This window comes from Emydura macquarii, unplaced genomic scaffold, assembly GCF_026122565.2.
Source record: "Emydura macquarii macquarii isolate MOO-44397 ecotype Brisbane River unplaced genomic scaffold, CSIRO-AGI_Emac_v2 contig_1043, whole genome shotgun sequence".
NCBI lineage: Eukaryota > Metazoa > Chordata > Testudines > Chelidae > Emydura > Emydura macquarii.
The window spans coordinates 11109612-11127318 of record NW_027131180.1 but is presented as its reverse complement, the minus strand read 5'-3'; the positions used below and the strand labels follow the sequence as shown (position 1 = coordinate 11127318).

At 40.6% G+C, this 17707-nt stretch overlaps 1 protein-coding gene across 1 annotated transcript in view; it reads right to left on the bottom strand.

Moving 5' to 3' along the window:
- Positions 1 to 349: 349 nt before the first annotated feature.
- Positions 350 to 17707, bottom strand: part of OTC (ornithine transcarbamylase) — a 38266-nt gene continuing 20908 nt past the window's right edge. Inside the window, exons 6-10 of the mRNA XM_067545117.1 lie at positions 11033 to 11155; positions 9424 to 9477; positions 9192 to 9341; positions 7492 to 7629; positions 350 to 5771 (exon numbers count right to left, since the gene is read on the bottom strand). Coding sequence (XP_067401218.1) covers positions 5712 to 5771; positions 7492 to 7629; positions 9192 to 9341; positions 9424 to 9477; positions 11033 to 11155 — 525 coding nt within the window. The 3' untranslated portion in view covers positions 350 to 5711. The remainder of the gene's footprint in view (positions 5772 to 7491; positions 7630 to 9191; positions 9342 to 9423; positions 9478 to 11032; positions 11156 to 17707) is intronic.

The window sequence follows — 17707 nt, the reverse complement described above, 5'->3', positions numbered from 1 at the left end:
GGACATAATGAAGGACACCATAAGCCATTACATGCTGCCATCTAATATACATTTGTTTTAGGTTCCTTGGTTGCTAATAACTGGAAATATTTTTTCCATAAAACCTTTCCAATTTTTGTTTCTGCATCGCTCACCTCATTTGCATTCATCTCTTGCTTATCAGTGTAATGAATTCAAGACACGTTTGGAAGGCATAAGAGTACCTTGCACATATATAGCAACTTGCATCCAAAGATTTCTGAGTGCTTTACAAACATTAATGAATTAAATCTCTCAATACCCCTGTGAGGGAGAGAAATATTATTAGGCCCATTTTACAGATCAGGAAACCAAAGCACAGAGAGGTAGGTAGGACAAAAGGTGGATTTTTAAAATGAGTTTATTGTAAAATATTCATCCAGGAAAATATCAACAATAAAATTGTTTGATTAAAAAGCCATCTGTCTTTGATTACAGTATATTAATCCAGACTATAATAAAATTAGTTTCATCCTAAATAAAATTTTGGGAAAGGACTGGCAAAAACTAATTGGCTAACTCTCAACAAGCATTAAGACTTTGATTCATCAAGGTACATAAGCAGCTGGGTAATTTTAAAAATGTGACTAATCCCCTTAACTTCATTGGGACTAAACACATATTGAAGTACCTTGTTGCACTAAATTCAAATTCTCTAAGCAGTACCTAGTGCAAACAAATATGTGCCATATAGTGCACACATCTGTGCTATTACCACACACATACACAAAATGGGGAAATAATACATTCATTCTTCAGGGCTGGACATTAATTCAAAATAAATGCCCTATTAATCTATCATTACTGCTTTGGTTATCTTCTTTGAGATATAAATAATCATGTGATTATTGAAACTCCTTCAGTTTTGTAATGCCCAGGGTTAATTTTAACAAGAGATACACAAGTACTTGAAAAACTGAATCAGTCACACACCGTGTAGTCAAATGGGCTTTAAAAGAATTGTTTATCTCCCCATGAAATGCTGTTTCAATGTGTGGCTCAGCAGTGAACTTCAGTTGTGAAGAGGATCATATAGTGTTTAGAGCTGGTCAAAAACTGCAGAAAAACGTTCATTAGAATGTTTTGACATTTTTTATCAACATTTTTGCTGGAATTTCAAATTTTTGAAAAATTTTAACATCTCTAGCAGCTGGTTCTTTTTTAAAAAAGAAAAAATTGGGAAAAGATTTAAAACATTTTACGTAACGTTTTCATTCAAATTTCAAAAAATCACAAGCAGTCTACAGTTGTCACAAACTTCTGTGAAATTTGAACATTGCTCAATGGAAATTCGTAAACTGTCTCCTGACATTGTTTGGGCACACAATCAGCTGGAAATGAGGTGGTGTGCCTGGCAACCCCAGAGTCAAGAGGAAATTCATCCTCCTAATGTAAATATTCTATGTATGAACTAAAATGCTTTTAACTTTACCTATAAGGCCAGGTTAGAGGCCTCGTGCTTTGCTTATGTTTTTCAGATTAATGAATCCATGGATGTCAGAAAAAATATGCTGGGGAATCTGCTCCTTTTTGGTGCTAGTTGGTTTGCTTTTTATGTGGTTACTGGATCACTAGTTGTAAAATCTGTACTTGCCAGAGAATTGCAACCAGAGGATAAGCCAGCTAATTGTGAAGCTACTCAGTTTGTAGTATGACAGAAACTCTTGTTAAGGGAACAGATCATTATCTCAGCATGTACTGGAGGCACTGATTCAAATTGGATGAGGCCTTGACAAGAGGAAGTGGGTACTCTAACTACCCCAAGGGGAAAGGTAATAAAAGCAAAAATTCAAAGGTGTAGAAAATGGCAATATTGGCCACTTATAGAACTGAAGGAACATGGACCTCTTAAATGGTCTCTCTTATGGTCAGAAAGAGATCAATGTATTGAAGGGACCTGGTTTGGTTGGAAATGTATAGAAAAATGTGAAAAGGTAAATGTAGAATTTGGAACATGTCAGTATAATCGGCAAGATTTAAATCATCAGTGGAGTTGACAGCTTATTTTCATTGGACCCCTAGAATCATCTAGGATGAAACAGATTGAAGATCAGATACTATATGAAGTTACTCAAATTGTAACTATAGCTTTTCAACCAGGGGACAGATTGATTATTTTACTCATCCTGTGAGGATGCTTGAGTGGCAGGAGTTAAAGGAAACAATAATTACTCCTGCCTGTCAAAGTACACAAGCACAATGGAGGTGCAAAATAAAAAATTGGCATGTCTCAAGATCCAACTGAGAAAGGATCTCCACAATGGGTCTTTGTGTGGTCACAAAGGGCACAGTGTCCAATGATTTAATTAAAGTGGCGCTGGACTGAAAAATTGGGAGGGATAGATGTAATTTATGGAACTTACGTTTACACTAAAGGTCCACTCTTAAAATAGCAATTTAAAGTATTGAAAGATAGTGTAAGACTAAGAAACGTAAGAGAAACCCCCATGGTTGGTGAGGAGGAAAAGACAATGGCTATCAATAACACAAAAGGTACAGAAAACTCTCCTTTAAGTATAGCCCCTGTAGGAATAGACCTTAAGGAGGGAAATGAAACGATCACAACTGACTGGTGATACTTTGTCTGGCTCTCTAGTGGCCAATATCTCTCAGGTAATCACCTTAGTGCTGTTTAAAACAGGAGAGAGAGAGGAAAACCTCACCCAAAGAGACAGTCTATTATTAATACATCCTCAAGCATTACAAGGGTCTCTGCAATTCCACAAAAAGCTTCATATAGTGGAGGATAGTGAAGACTATGAGAACTATGATGATATTGAGGAACCAGGATATGAAAAAGTCTGGCAGTGTGCAAATGCAGACCAAATGTGGCAATGTAAATGGACACCAAATGTTTTGCATGGACTATCCTCCTCCCCCAAACATACCAACATAATCCTCGAGAGGCACCCAAGGGGCCTGGTTTGAAAATGGGACAGAAATGACAGAGATATCTATAGGAGTTTTTGTAAAACTGTATAATGTTACAGAAAATATTGATCTATGTCACTTGGGATGTGATTAGTGCTCTCAGAAAAATTGTTCATTGGGATACGGTGACAAACACAAATGTGAATGGGAGTTTGTAAATGAATGGGCTATGATGAAGGGATACTGTAACAGGACTCAGTTTAAAGGATGGGAGGTATCTAGACAAAGGTGGCCCCAAGGACGTATATATGCTTTGAAATTTCTTGCTTATATTAGAAGTCGTCTACATGGAATGGGTCAAATTTAGATTAATATAACTCAGCAAATAAAAGAATGCTGGAATATTACCACATTAGCTCCTACACGAATGGAATGGCTGATCCCAGATCATGATTATGGTTGCAAATATATACAAAATGGATCCAGATTCAAAATTACTTTCATTTTATCTCCTGAGGATTGGGTTATAGACAGTCACTATCCAAACTGTTCCAAATGGCTTGCTGAGTATAAAACATATTGGTCTTGGGATCTAAAACAAAGGGGGATGGTTAAAAGAGATGCTACATGGGAGATATTTAATACTGGTTTGGGATTAGGAAATCCCTAGAGTCTCTCAACCTTAAGGAAAAGAGTGAGAGAAACTCTGGAACAATTGTCTGAGGCGGCAAACGCAGAGGTATAAGAGGAGGCAACAGATCAAAAATTAGGCCAAGCAGTAATGGAAATGAACAAATTATTGGGAAAGGCCATTGGGAAATTGTTAAACAAGTAAAAAACTTTTGTGCTGGTTTATCCTTGGGAGAAGTTTGTATGGAAGCATCAGGAATATTAGGAGAACAATGGAGAGATATCCTGGAACAAATAATAAAGGTAGTTGACCAAAGACATTAAACTGGGCATTACAATATTATTCTTACATTAACAATACTTTCCAAGATACCTGGAGAGTACAAATACAAAACTGTACAATACACCAATGTGTTCTTGTTCTTGTCCTTGTCTAGTTCTTGTTAGGAATAGCTAATGGAAAACTACAGAAGGTATATCCAGTTATATATGTCAGTGCTTGGGGTAATGAGACAGGATATTATGAGATAGTGCCAGAAGGGAATGGAATATGCTGGATTCCAGGGAAGGATGGAAAAAAAATACTAGGAACCCAATGGGAATGGGAAACATTAATTGAAAGGGGAAATTGGAATATAGAATGGACAGGAAATAACCTTACTAAGAATTTGCAACGGAAAAAAGGTTGGTGAGGATTATATGAAATTAATCAAAATATATGTTGACACCAGGAAAAAGAAAGCAATGTAACAATAGATAACCAAACCTGGTTTATGGAACAGGGAATGTGGTGTACATGTGGAGATATAATTAACTTCCAATATAAGCAATACCAGTGGCACCCCCAGGTAGTTAAAACATACATATCTCACCCCAGACTAAATTCACCAAATTTGGAAGAAATAAGATGGAATGATATGGATTGGTACATAGAAATACAAACATATCAGGGAAACTTAGACCAAATAGAAAAAACAACAGGTCTTGTAATACCTATAAAAGATGCACTTGCTCAAAAATATAAGATTATTGAAAAGACTGTAAGACTTAGAATCTGAAATGTGTGCTTGATTATGATATTGTGTGTCATGTAACAAAGTGGGATAGGACCGATTGGGTCATGTTATTTTGGACCCTTGGAACATTATCACTGTTGTTTCTCCTTTGCCTCTGTATTATGTGCCAGATATATAACCAGGATAAGAAAAGACAGGTCTTACAAGGAGCCTTTAAAATTCATTTTATACAATTAAAGACAACAGAATAAATAAAAAGAAGACATGTGGCCCATTAATTAATCAGTATAATGTTAGGTAGAATGCTAACAGGCATATTTTGGGGACATGTAACTCCTTTGTAAAGAGTATAAGTACTGGGAATATCACATGTCACACAAACACACATATCTGAAGAAACTAGTAATACTGGCAGAAGAGGGTCCTGGGGTAGCCAACACCTACTACAAAGGACTTCGGGGTCAGAGAGTCTCAGGGTAGCCAACACCCTACCATTAGGGAACATTAAACAGACCAAGGGCTCAAGAAGAAGAACAGCCTCCATATAGAATTGGTATCTTTACCTGTTTTGTTTGCCAATCAGGATACTGTGTGGGCCCAACATAGTGACTGAGGGTTTATGCTCGGGGGATTGAAGCTTATTAAGAAGAGGCATTGTATAATAGCCTTTTTGCTGCCTGTCTGTGACTCTTTCAAATAAATAGCTTTGCATTGAAGAAAACTGAATCCGGGTTTTCATTGGCACTAATACTATAAGTTCTGCTCAGCTGTGAGCCCATAAAAAGGTCCAGCTCTTCAGTTGTTATACAATAGAACTGGAGGTTTACAACACTAGTTCTACCACAACATATGTAAAGCACTGCCTATGATACTGCTGGATCCATTTGTTAAACTACAGCTTTGGAAAACTTTTGAGACATGAATCAATACAAAAGCTATGGTACTTAAAGCATCCAGAAAAAAGCATTGCTGTTGCAATGCCGCACTGTTTAACTCACATCGTCCCCAAGGTTTTCATGAGTGCAAAGCAATATTACACAGTTCAGCTGAGCTAACCTATACAGTTTTATTAAGGAATCATTCATTGCTCTGAACCTGTATGAAAGTCAGCTATATATTTGCGAACCAGAATATTCTGCTGTTGAGGAATATTTTCTCTTGGCAGGAACCCAAGTATCAAAATGTAGGTTTTTGCAGCTGCGGTGAGTAATCTGTCAGCAGGGAAACCATGACAGCCTAGAAGGGGAGAGAAAAAAACCCCCAATCATATTGGAAACAGACACTGCAAAGAAAATAAACAGGAAAAAAATATTTTTGAGTTCCAAGGTGGCTTTGTGCTGAAAATGATTTTTCCCAGCAGAAACTGCATGCTCAAATTTATTGTCTAGAATTTCCAATGGTGAAACATTAAACAGTCTAAAATTGGTGTGTCCTGTTTGTATTTGATAGGTTTCCTCTGTACATACCCTAGCTGAGATGTAGTGTGTGTCAAGCATCCTTCTTTCTAAGCTTCATACTTTCTGACAATCCTTTGCTATATCTTTCATTGTAGAATGAAAGCATTGGAAAGTGGCAGTCAGAGAGAAGTAAGAATGTATCTAATAGGATTTTCTTTTATCTATAAGTTTGTATACACAAGTCTTATATTTACATCTTTCTGTCCAGGTATTATGCTGGTTTACACAGCCACTGTTTTACAGCAATATCTGACTGGAACAAATGCAAGTTCCTCTGAGAGTACTGGTGACTCCATTTCTGTTTTCTCACCTATGGGACATAGAGGTTTCACTACCTTTGTCAGCACAACTGTTCTAAAACCTACAATGAAAAGTCATGAAAAATATGACAGCGGTAGGAATACTGAGAGTGGAGTTACAATTTGTGTGTAATGCTGAATGTATTCTTGTAGCTCACATGGTATACTTAGGGCCATAACACAATATGTAATTAGAGAGCACATACTTTTACTTCTAAGACTTCATATTGCAATCCTTCTTCAAACAAACTCCTCACTAACTTCCATGGCAGCTCTGCCTGAGAAAGGATTATAGGATCTCTGATGCCATCTGCTATAAATCTTTTTAAAACTGTAGCCTTTATAGCAGCATTCTAGGGATTGATATTTGGAGGGTTTTAAAGAGGTGGTGCTAAAAGGTTGTCAACACTATTGAGATTATAGCAGCACAGAGATGGTGCCGCAACCTTATAGTGCAGACACACAGTACAGCAACATAAGGGTTCTTCCATTGCTATAGTAACGACACCTCCTAGAGAGATGGGAGATGCTACCAGCATCTCCACTGGGAGTTTAGGTCAGCGTAACTGCAGCACTCAAAGGTGTGGATTTTTCACAGCTGAGTGTCAACGGTGTGTCAATCTAAGGCTATGTCTTCACTGAGGGCGGCAAATTCGCCGCCGTCAGACTGACTTCTCTGGATCGACTGAGTGGTCAGTAAAGACCCGCTCAGTCGATCCAGAAATCGACGTATTAAGACCACCTTCTCAAGTGGCGTAGCGCTGTATCGACTGGAACGCGGTTCCCGTCGGCGCAGTGCAGTGAAGACGGCACGCAGAAGAGAAGCAGAGAAGTCGATGGGAGTTACTCAAGTTTTCAGTGTAGACCAGGCTCAAGCTAATTGCTAGTGTAACTCCAGTGACTTCCATATAATAAATTGAAGTGAAAAGAATAGACCTCACTTGATTAAAACAACCTGGGTTAAGCAAGAGTAGATTAAGGTAAAAACAGGAAAGATTTGCAGCCAAAATAGTTCACATTGTCTCTTCCAAATAAATCTGATGCACTTAAAACTGTGACATATCAGGGTGGGATTTTGAAACATTTGTATTAAGTCCCATGTTCTACTGAGGAGTCATGCTAAATCTGAATCTGGACTGAAGGGTAGAACAACAGCCAAGTACCTCCTAACCCCTAACTGTTTTTATTTGCTTTTCATACCATAATTGTCCATTTTCTGTTTTCAGCTTCCTGGAAAACCAGTGATCGTGGAGAATAAAATACTTCATCATCAACTTCTTGTGGCTTTCTTGGTAAACAGTGTAAAAAGGTCCAGTCAGAAGCTGCAGCTTTTCCAGTCTAAAGATAAAAAAGCATGAAAAAGGTGAGAAATGTGATGGTACATTAGCAATCTCTTTAACTAGTGAGAAAAATGATAATGTTTCGGTCAGAGTCTGATCTTATTAACACCTTGTGTGAACCCAGAGTAATTCCACTGACTTCAGCAGAGTTAGTCCAGATTTACACCAGTGTGAATAAAATAAGAATCCAGGGTGAAATCCTGGACCCATTCAAGTCAATGGGTATTTGACCACTAGACTTTTGTCTTTGAAAGAAGACTACGAATTGTGGTTAACCAGCTGGTCGATCAATAAGTACACTCTCGATAGTAACGCCATATGTCAGCAGAATAAATGGATAATGGCAATAACTGCATATTAAGACATGCCGAAAAGGCCCTGGTCAGTTCTTTTAACATCAGTAACTCGTAATGCATCGATCTAATAGATGAAAAAAGGATTACAGCATTTTAAACAAGTTAAGCCATGTCTGACACTAGCATTCTGGGGAACTAGAGCTAAAATATAGTCAGTTAAATCACTGATTCTAACAGAGACTAAAATGTCGTCATTTATATTCCAATAGTTCATATTTTATTCTTTTCCATTTTCTCTAATAGTTGTTGCTCTGGTAAATATTTCAGCTAAATGGGTTTTAAAGCTTTGCCCATTTACAGATATACACTAATCCTCATGACCCTTTCTCATAAGAACTATAAAATGAATGCTTCGACGGTGTGGATCTTTAAAAATGGAATCTACAAAAGGGGACCAGAACAAATAAACTCAGTACTGCCAACCTTAAGAGATCAAAAATCATGAGTCAGACACCTCCTCCGCCACTCCAAAAAAACCCATGATTTTTTTTAAAAAAAGGTTATATTGTGAGTTTTTTGGTCTGTCTTTTGATTTTTGAACTCCCCCTGCCCATCCCCACTGTGTGCATGTGTGGCAACTAGTGTTGCTCACTCTCTCAAATGTATGGGGTAAGGTGATTTTGGCTTCTCCTGAAGGAACTCTCACCCCACATCTGCTCACCCCCTGCCCAGCTATTAATCCTGTCCCCTTCCACCGTCAGTTCTATCCCCAGCCAGCCCACACTCTCAGTTTAGTCCTGCCACCCAGTCAGCCTCCAGCCTCAGTCTAGCTTCCCCCACCCTCACCTCTGCTCCTCCTGGGGTTCTTCACCCCTCTCTCCCAGACCTGCAGGGTGGGGGGCTGTATCAAAGTCCCCTCTTCCCATACCAGGATGGAGGGAGCAGCTACAGGGACTCTTCTCCCCCCTCCCCCTTCCCAGACCAGGTACTGCAGGGGAAGAAAAGAGTAGAGGCACAGTCCTGTCTGTGTTTCTCATGGGGGGAGAAGGGAGCAGATCCCTGAGCTGCTTGGGTGTCTTTGCTCTCCTCTTTCCTTCCCTGAGAAAACAGCAAATGAAGGGGAGAGACTCAGCCAACTTCCAGCAGGGCTGAACTTCAGAAGGGGGCAGGAGCTTCTCACATCCTCACGAGATGAACTCCAAAACCCTCTGAAATCCCATCATGCGCAAAAAATTCATGAGAGCTGGAAACACTTGACCTTTACCTGCATGGTGATCTGATAACCTTGGAAAGCCTTCAGTCGCTTTGTCTTCTCTTCTTCTTGTCCCATGCTTATCCATGTGTCCGTAACTAAGACGTTGGCTCCACTTGCAGCTTCCAAGGGGTCGGTCGTGAAAAACAATTTGGTGCTGTACTAATGTAAGTAAGGCAAGGGAGGTGAGACAGCTTCATTAAAAACATAAAGTAAACCATTATTTAACACATCAGGCTCATACCTCTTTGGAGTACTCTTCGGCTACTTTAACTATGTTGGGGTCTGGTTCAAAGCCCTGTGAAAAAGATGATAGCATTACAATGCATACTAGCATCATTTTTTTGAGCTGGTCGGAAAAACTTTGATGGAACCATTTTCCCATGGGAGAATGATGTTCTGTCGAAATCAAAATGCTTTGCAAAACTGCATTGATTTTACTGAAATTTAATTTTGGAAAAAAATCAGGGAAAGGTGTGTTGGGATTCCCTTCAAGACCTCTTTCCACTTGGCTTCCCAAGAACTCTGTTCGACTCCAGACTTCATCAGTCAGGTATCTTTATTTGGCAGACAGCAATGCTAAGCTAAGTTGATCATACTCAAATGCAGAGTTACCCAGCAAGCCTCTTCCTTTATATATATTTACATATTACATTGCATTCGCTATACACTGCATTACATGTTTTGGGACTGGCTTGGTTACTTTGCAGGAACCAGTCCCTGTGCAGCATGCTCAGTCCATGCATTGTCCATTCTTAACCTACTCCTTACCTTCTCTCTACATTCCTAACTTATCTTGTCCATGGTTAGTCTTTTTTGGAATAAATGGTTCCCTGGATGTTCTCCTTCTTATCTCAGATGGCTCAGACATTCCATCTTTTTAGCCTACTGATGTATTTACTTATCTCATTTAGCACAAACGTTCTGTTTTCAGCCTACTGATCTGTTTACCTCCCTAATGCTATCCTCCAAGAAATGAGGCCTCCCTCCATGTGAAAGTTACTCATGTCAGGCCAGGCCTCATGAAGAAGGTGTTCCATGCCCCAATAAATCATGTTACCTTTAAATTATTTATATATAAAAAGGTCTACCAAACAAAACATGCATATACATTGAGATTAAGGCAAATAGGATGCCAAAGAGCAAAGACAAGGAGATTTATGTTCCAAGTTGACACCCACTTTCTCTCAGTCTGCTGTGCCTAAACCAGTGTTTCTGAACTGATGAATCAGAAAGGAAATCAGGGGCATCATGAGATGCGGAAAACTTTATTATAATCTAAAGCAAAGAAAATCTCATTCCTCCACTCCTATACATCCTTACCCTTCAAGGTGAGTAGTCTCTGTCAACCTTTCAGAACACACAAATAAATTATATTGGCTTAGCTTTGTTCTCATTGATACACTTCTATGGTAGATATAAGGTGGTTTGGTTTTTTTACTTTGAATAAGTGGTTGCCAACTTGAAAGGGTTGTGAAACCTGGTGTAGGCTATGTGCTATGTCTTCCTTGGGATCTCCTTAAATCAAGGTGCTGAGCCTCAGTAGTAAAGCACATAAATGGTATTCTTTGTTAGATTGCAAGCACCTTGGGGTTGGGAGCTTATCTCTTTCTTCACATGAAACTGCCTTGCATACTTTAGCCCCTCTAGAAATAAATAATAATTCATTATGTTTTCACTGTGAGCTACATTGTGGCAGCACAATGAAGGGGGTTGGATCCTCGTCACACTTGTGTGGCCTGTGTATAGGCTAGCCAGATTTGCTGCTTCTGGGACCTGTGCAAGTGTCTGAGAATAGAGCTTGAGCGTTAGAAAGTTTTACTTCCCTTCCTCCAAGTGCAAGACTCTCTTACCTTTGGAGTAGCAACATGCAGATGCATCCCAAATTTAGCAGCACTCATCAGGATGGAGTTCAGGACATTGTTTCCATCACCAATCCAGCTTATTGTGAGCCCATTCAGATAGCCATAGTGTTCCTGCCAAGCAAATAACAAAACTGCAGTTATGATTTTGGAGGTTCAGCTAACAAGTGGCAATAGGTGCAAGGCGTGATTGACCACACCAGACTGAGACAGTATAACTTTGCCATCTTCAGTTATGAGTAGCTGTCATCCAAGGAGCATTGCTTTGATCAAACCTGTAGCAGTCACAGGATGGTCACTCCAGAAACCAACAATAGGACTTCACAAAGTTCAGCAGAAAAAAAAAGCCTCCTACTGCTGAATTTAAATCCAAGAAAATACAACTGAATGAACGTATTCCCTTGTCTTACACTAAAGCAGAAGTGTTATTGCCTTGACTTAAACTTTGACTATACTGTTGTCATAGCAGAAATATATATATATGTGTGTGTGTGGGTGTGTGTGTGTGTTTATATATATGTGTGTGTGTGTATATATATTTATGTGTGTGTGTGTGTGTGTATATAAATATATTTAAAAAAAGATAAAGAGCTCGTAGGTGACTTATGGTGACTTATGGATAAAGAGCTCGTAGGTGACTTATGGAGAGAAGCTGTATTGAAAGTCAATGAGAATTGTGCTCCTGTGAAACTTACATGCTTTGAAAATGCCACTCAAAGTCTATTGGGAGTAAAGTTGGGTGACATTCCTATTTCTGTTTTTAGCTCTGCAAGTGTTTTAGCAAACATCAACATTTTAAAACCAGCTATGGGCACTCACTGTTATGCCTTGTCTGCACTGAAGGTTTGCCCCAATAACAACCATTGGTGCAGCTGCAGCAGTACAAATGTGTATAGTTAAGGAAAGCCACAACTGACAATGGTGGAGGTTACCCCTGTTTCAAAGTGGGGTAAACGCCACTAGTACAAAAAGTAGCTTTGGCTTGCAGTTTGTACCAATGCAGCTAGGCCAGTAGCTGGCCACTGATGGCTAGAAATGGGGGCAAATACTCAGTGTAGGCAAGATCTAAGAAGGAACAATTCAAAGATGAGTTCCACAGCTCTGCTGATCATGCCAACTGAAGGTCTTTTTTAAAAAAGGGCTTATTTAAAATAGGCATATCTGGATGTACCATACTAACTACTGGAAAAAATGCTTTTTATACAAAGATAGAACCAAATCTTTTAACTCTTTTTCCCCTGCCCCCACTATGTCTGAGAGACCTTGAAACAGGATATAGAGCCCTTGATCCTTAGGTCACCAATTCAGGCCCAGGTTGCTGTTGTATTGTAGTAGCCAAAAGCCTTTGCCATCGAACAATTGTTTCAGTGATTTAAATGAAAAGACTTGGGGTTTGTCACAGTGGATAAACATCCACATCACAGAACTGCACTGACTGGCATCCATGTAGACAGTGAGATGCCAAGGGACTGAATTGGAAGAGAGATGGAATGACCCCCTCTTTCCTAGAGACAGCCACTCCAAAGCAAACGTTTGTGGAGTTGTTCCAGGGCAAACATAATCATTTCTGCCAGTGACCACAGCTTTTTGTGTCAAAAACAGCAAGACTTGGAATATTTAATGTAAATCATAGAAAAGTACTTGAGAGCCAAGCTCTGATGCCCGACTTCCCCCCTGGCTTCATATTGTCCTTTAGGAGGCTTCACAACTCCTCAGTAGCAAGTCCAGCGTTGTCAGTTTTGTTTGTCCTTGTAGTTGGCTTGGAAGGCAATTGCACCTCCTCCCAGCACAACTACAGCCGTTTCTGCAAATGACTCCTAGGCAGATCACTGGCTGAAAGGATGTTTCTGAAATACTATTAAGGTTTACAAAAGCACAGGCTAGGCCCTGGTGGATACAGCGTATTGGAGTGTAACAGCTGGACTGATCTTTCAGCATCCCCGAAAGCCCCACAATATACCCCATTCTAGTGGCGTCCTAGGAGGAGGCCATGCCAAGCCTGTAGTTTCAGGGGTTAATTCCCATCTAGAGTACAGTAGTAGCTGAGGGTGGAGCTCCGAACGGGGAGCTAATTTGATACACCTGAGCCTGTTTGGGCTCATTATTTTAAAACAGAAGTTACAAACTGTGGTGTGTGAAGCACGTGCCAGTGGGCCATGGAAAGCTGGCCCCTCATATGGTGCCCGCTCCTCTTTATTTCCAGCTGCTAAACTGCATGAATAGAAGCAAACATATATTAAATGCTTTCCTATGTTACATTCCCAGCTAGCCAGTTTGCCACAGAGATGTTATGGGATGGCAAATAGGAGTGGAGATGGTGCACATAGTAATCTTTATATTAAAGTGTGGTCCATGTTAAAACACTGGGAGAAACAGCCATAAAAGATGGTTGCAAGAGACAAGGGGGTTGTGCTGACCAGAACCCAGAGGAAGGAGCTCTGAGGAAGCTTAGGAGCTACGCTGTATGGTTTGTACTTTTTGTTTTTCTAGTTTAGAGTTCACTGCTTGTAAAGCTGCACAGAAGGAATCCAGCCAGAGACTCATTGTGATGGTAACTGTCTAGGTTAAACCAGCAGTATGTCACAGTGAAGCCAGGGAAGGTGACATGTTCATACCTGAACCTCAGGTGACTTTTCTATCCTGTTATTCTGCCCCCAACCCTGCTATGCTGACTTAGGTTTTTATCCATTTGGCCAAAATTGCACTGCAGTTTCCCTTTACATTTTAGGCATGACAACCAGGCATTTTGGTTTCTAGTATAACCACAAAAACTGAATATAATGAATGTCTGGAGCCCTTTCCCCATATGTTTGCCTCCCTTTGGCAGTCTGGTAGTGTTCTGAAATGTGAAAAAACTTGGCTTCTGCTTTTTTACTGAAAAGACCCACCTAAATGATTAAAGTTGCCCTACAATAGATTTCTTTTCATGTCAAGACTTAGTTTCCAGGTTTCTTTCTATCCCTACCTGTGGCTGCAACTTCTCAGAAAATCTCAGAAAAACGCCAACTGAGTACATATCAGTTGTTGTTTTTGTTCGCTTGCTTATTTTAAAGAAAGTCAGGCCACAAGCCTCTTCTCCTGAAAGTGGAAGAGGTTAGTTTAGTTAATTACAAAGTTTCAGGTCTAACTCACCATCTGATTTTATTTCTAGCCAGCCACAAACTGTGACACCAGCTTGAAAGTTGATACTGTAAGTTATTGATAATATTAGTCATACAGCACTCAATTATAGCATGCATTTGAATAATGAGTCAATAATTTGGCGTAAGTTAAAATGTAAATAAAGGGAAATGGCCAGAAAACATCTGCACAGCAGGCAGCTTGGTCCAGTGGATAGTGCCTTGGAGTGGGAGTCAGGAGACCTGTCTTCTATTCCTGGCTCTGCTGTTGATGTGCTGTCACACCCTGGGTCAGTCACTTCACCTCTGTTTCCCATCTTGTCTATATAAATTGTAAAGTCTCTAGGGCAGGGGCTGTCTTTTACTATGTGTATGTACTGCACCTAGTATAATAGGGCCCTGATCTGGGTTGGGATCTCTAGGTGCTACCATAATATAAGCAATCATCATTTGAAGGGAGCGACAAGGATCTGTTAGCTTGGGTTCGGTGGGCCACATAACTGATGGCAAAAAAAGCTAACAGGGAACATATAGCAGCTGTGTTTGATTTGGGCAATAGTGCAACAACTCATGCTACTGAAAATACTTAAAGAAGAACTGCTCATAAAGTCTAAAGCAACAAAGGGGTAGAAAACTTAAAGGGGGAGAAGGACCATGTTATATAAGGTTCTGAAAAAACAGTCAAAATTAGGAAGATGATACAGTGAGAGACAATCAAAAATTAAAAAGCAGCCTGGTATTTGCATTTCCTGACGTGTCCAGCACTCATTATCTATGAGGAGCTGTCACTCAGAAATGGACAAGCACACTCCGAAATCTGTCAGCTGTACTTGATATTGAAATTCCAAGTTTCACGTCTGCTATTCTGTGGGCAAAGAAGTCAAGACATTTATACATATTGCTCAACTAACCAGTTAGGAGAGGTGAGGATCGCCTTGAGAAAGAGAAAGCATTGTGCCTGACCACATCTCTGCAAAAAGGATTGTGGCATAGGAAACATTTGACTTCAGACAAGTGAGATAAGAACCAGGTGAGATATGGACAAAATGACCAGCACTCATATGTGAAGGAGATGACTTGGACTGAAAGATCAAGATCTAAATTGTGCAAAATTGTTCATCAGCCAAGCTTCAGAGACGTAAGCCAGAGCTTATAGAGTGTGGGGCATTGGATGAACTATGGAGTGGCAGTTATGGGTCTTAAGCATGGAAGAGAATGGAAAACCAAAGCCTATAGTCCTAGAAGGCAGGTCTCGAGAACACACCAAATTGGGTCTCAAAACATTTGCAGAAGTTCTGGCAGGTCGTAACTATACCCAGGAGGATATTCAGCTCACCAACTGTTTGGAAAAGGAGGTTCATAGTTGTGACAAGAAAAAACATTTCATTGTACAATGCCTATTCTAGATGACAGAGTTAAAGCTGAGCATAAGAAAATGGAAAGTTGTGTCATACAGTGAATGGTTGAGAACTCCAGGTGAGTCAAGCAATAGTTACAGAATAAGAAGACACTGAATCTGAGGAATCTGAACACAGTCTTCGTGGAGCATAACTCACAGCCTGTCAGAAATGCAGTGCTCTGAATACAGTACAGCAATAGAGAGAGCTCTGAAAGTAAACCAGAAGCATTTTCTGGAGTATGTGTGTGCAAAAGAATGTACCAAATGTGATGCTGTAAAAAGGATATTGGAAGGATATTGGAAAGTCAAGAAATTGGAAGATGCTCTGACAAAGCAAAATAAGAAATCAGGCAGTTGCAGACTGAAGAGAAAGTGCTTGAAAGCAATTCAAGAAGGCAGAAGAACAAATGAGTGGGAATTATAACAGAGAAGAGTAAAATGGTGTTAAAACATGCAGAGATTCGAGGCAAGTGGAGATCCAGTGGCATGCACAGAAAAAAGAAAAATCAGTCCACTATTGGGGGAATTCTGAGGGCATTCTGACAAAAAAGAAATGTCAGAAAAATATTTAGAGTGCTAAGGTATTAGATTTTATTAAAGAAAAAAACCTTCCTGTCTTATTTAGATACGCACTTACTTTAATGTTTCTGTAGCTATTGATGTTGCATGTACATAGGTCCAACAAATTTCATATGTATGTAGCCTATCAATCCCATTATCACAAAAATTCCCTTTTAGCTGACTTTAAAAATAATAACTAGGAGCAGGATCCCCTAGACTAGTCTTCTCGCATTCAGTGTTTGGCTAACACATGCCTTTCCCTCCCTGAAAATCATGCAAGAAACCCTGTTACAGGAAGTAACAGCTGGGCTCTGTGGAGCCAGCTCTTCTGGTGTGATATCCTATCTCTGTTCTTAGAACTGGTGAAATTCACCGAGTTATTAAAATACGTTTTTGCAAATACAACACAGTACACAACATGGCCAATACGTTCCCTGCTACTGTGTGGTGCATGAGAGAACAAAACCAAGGAAATCCCACTACAGAAGGGCAAGAAAGAGAAGAAAAGAGTCTTTGTGGGTAGTAACCCCCAATAGTCTATGGGTGAGATCCTCACCTATGCTCCACCCCCTTTACTTGGGGTAAAAGGGCCAGAGCAGTGTAAGGGAGCCCAAAAGTCCCAGATCTGACTGGGGGAAGATTCCCCTGGCACAGGCAGTGTGGGAGATAGCTGTGAGGCTGCCTTTCTGAGGACCCTCTTGCAAACCTTGGCATAGAGGATGTGCTAAAGGAGTTGGGGGTTCGGAGGGGGTGTATAAACAGTAACCTGTTTATGTTTATGTTATCATAAACAATAACATAAACAGGCCTCCGGCATTGTCTACATCAGTGTTTCTCAACCTTTTAAATAGCAAGTACCCCCTAACTTCTGCAAATTTTAATAAGTACCCCAACACTCAATTTTCCATGGGATTTTATATTTACAGACTAATGTGAGCTATATGTTGGAAGAAGGGCTGAGTATATAAGGTATATATATGACAGATGTCAGATCTAGTGTGGGTAGAGTTACCACCTTTACACTAGGGGTGCACAACTCAAGTATGTACCTGGGCTAGAGGTGATGTTGGCCAAAGCTAGGAAGCTTTGCGCAGCATGCCAATGCTGGGGAATATAAAGCGCCGCGCCAAATTTTTTGCCATAGATTTGAGAGGAAGGGGTGAGAGAGAGACAGGGAAGAAGGGCGAGAGAGAGAGAGAGAGACAGGAAAAGAGGGTAACTGGTGAAATCTGGGGCTGTCATAGCTGACAAGTTTTCTGGGGACTGGGCTTTGAGCCAGGGAGGAGAACTGCCACCTGGGCAAGTTGCAGGTGGCTACCACCTGGTTGACAGCCCAGGAGGTGGGCTAATGCCACCCAATCTGAGCTGGGGCAGAGGAGGCTTCCACGCCAGCTGGGACCCAGGGATGTTGGCAGGCGGCTGCTGCCCATCTTCGAGCCATGGCGCTGGAGGTTGTCCCTCGGCTCGGAGCCGGGGCGTGGGTGGCTGCTACCCAGCTGCAAGCCCAGCCCACCTGGGAGCTGGGTCGGCAGGAAGCGGGGGGCTGCTGCCCGCCTCCCCCAGAAGTTAGTGGCTGCCTCCTGCCTC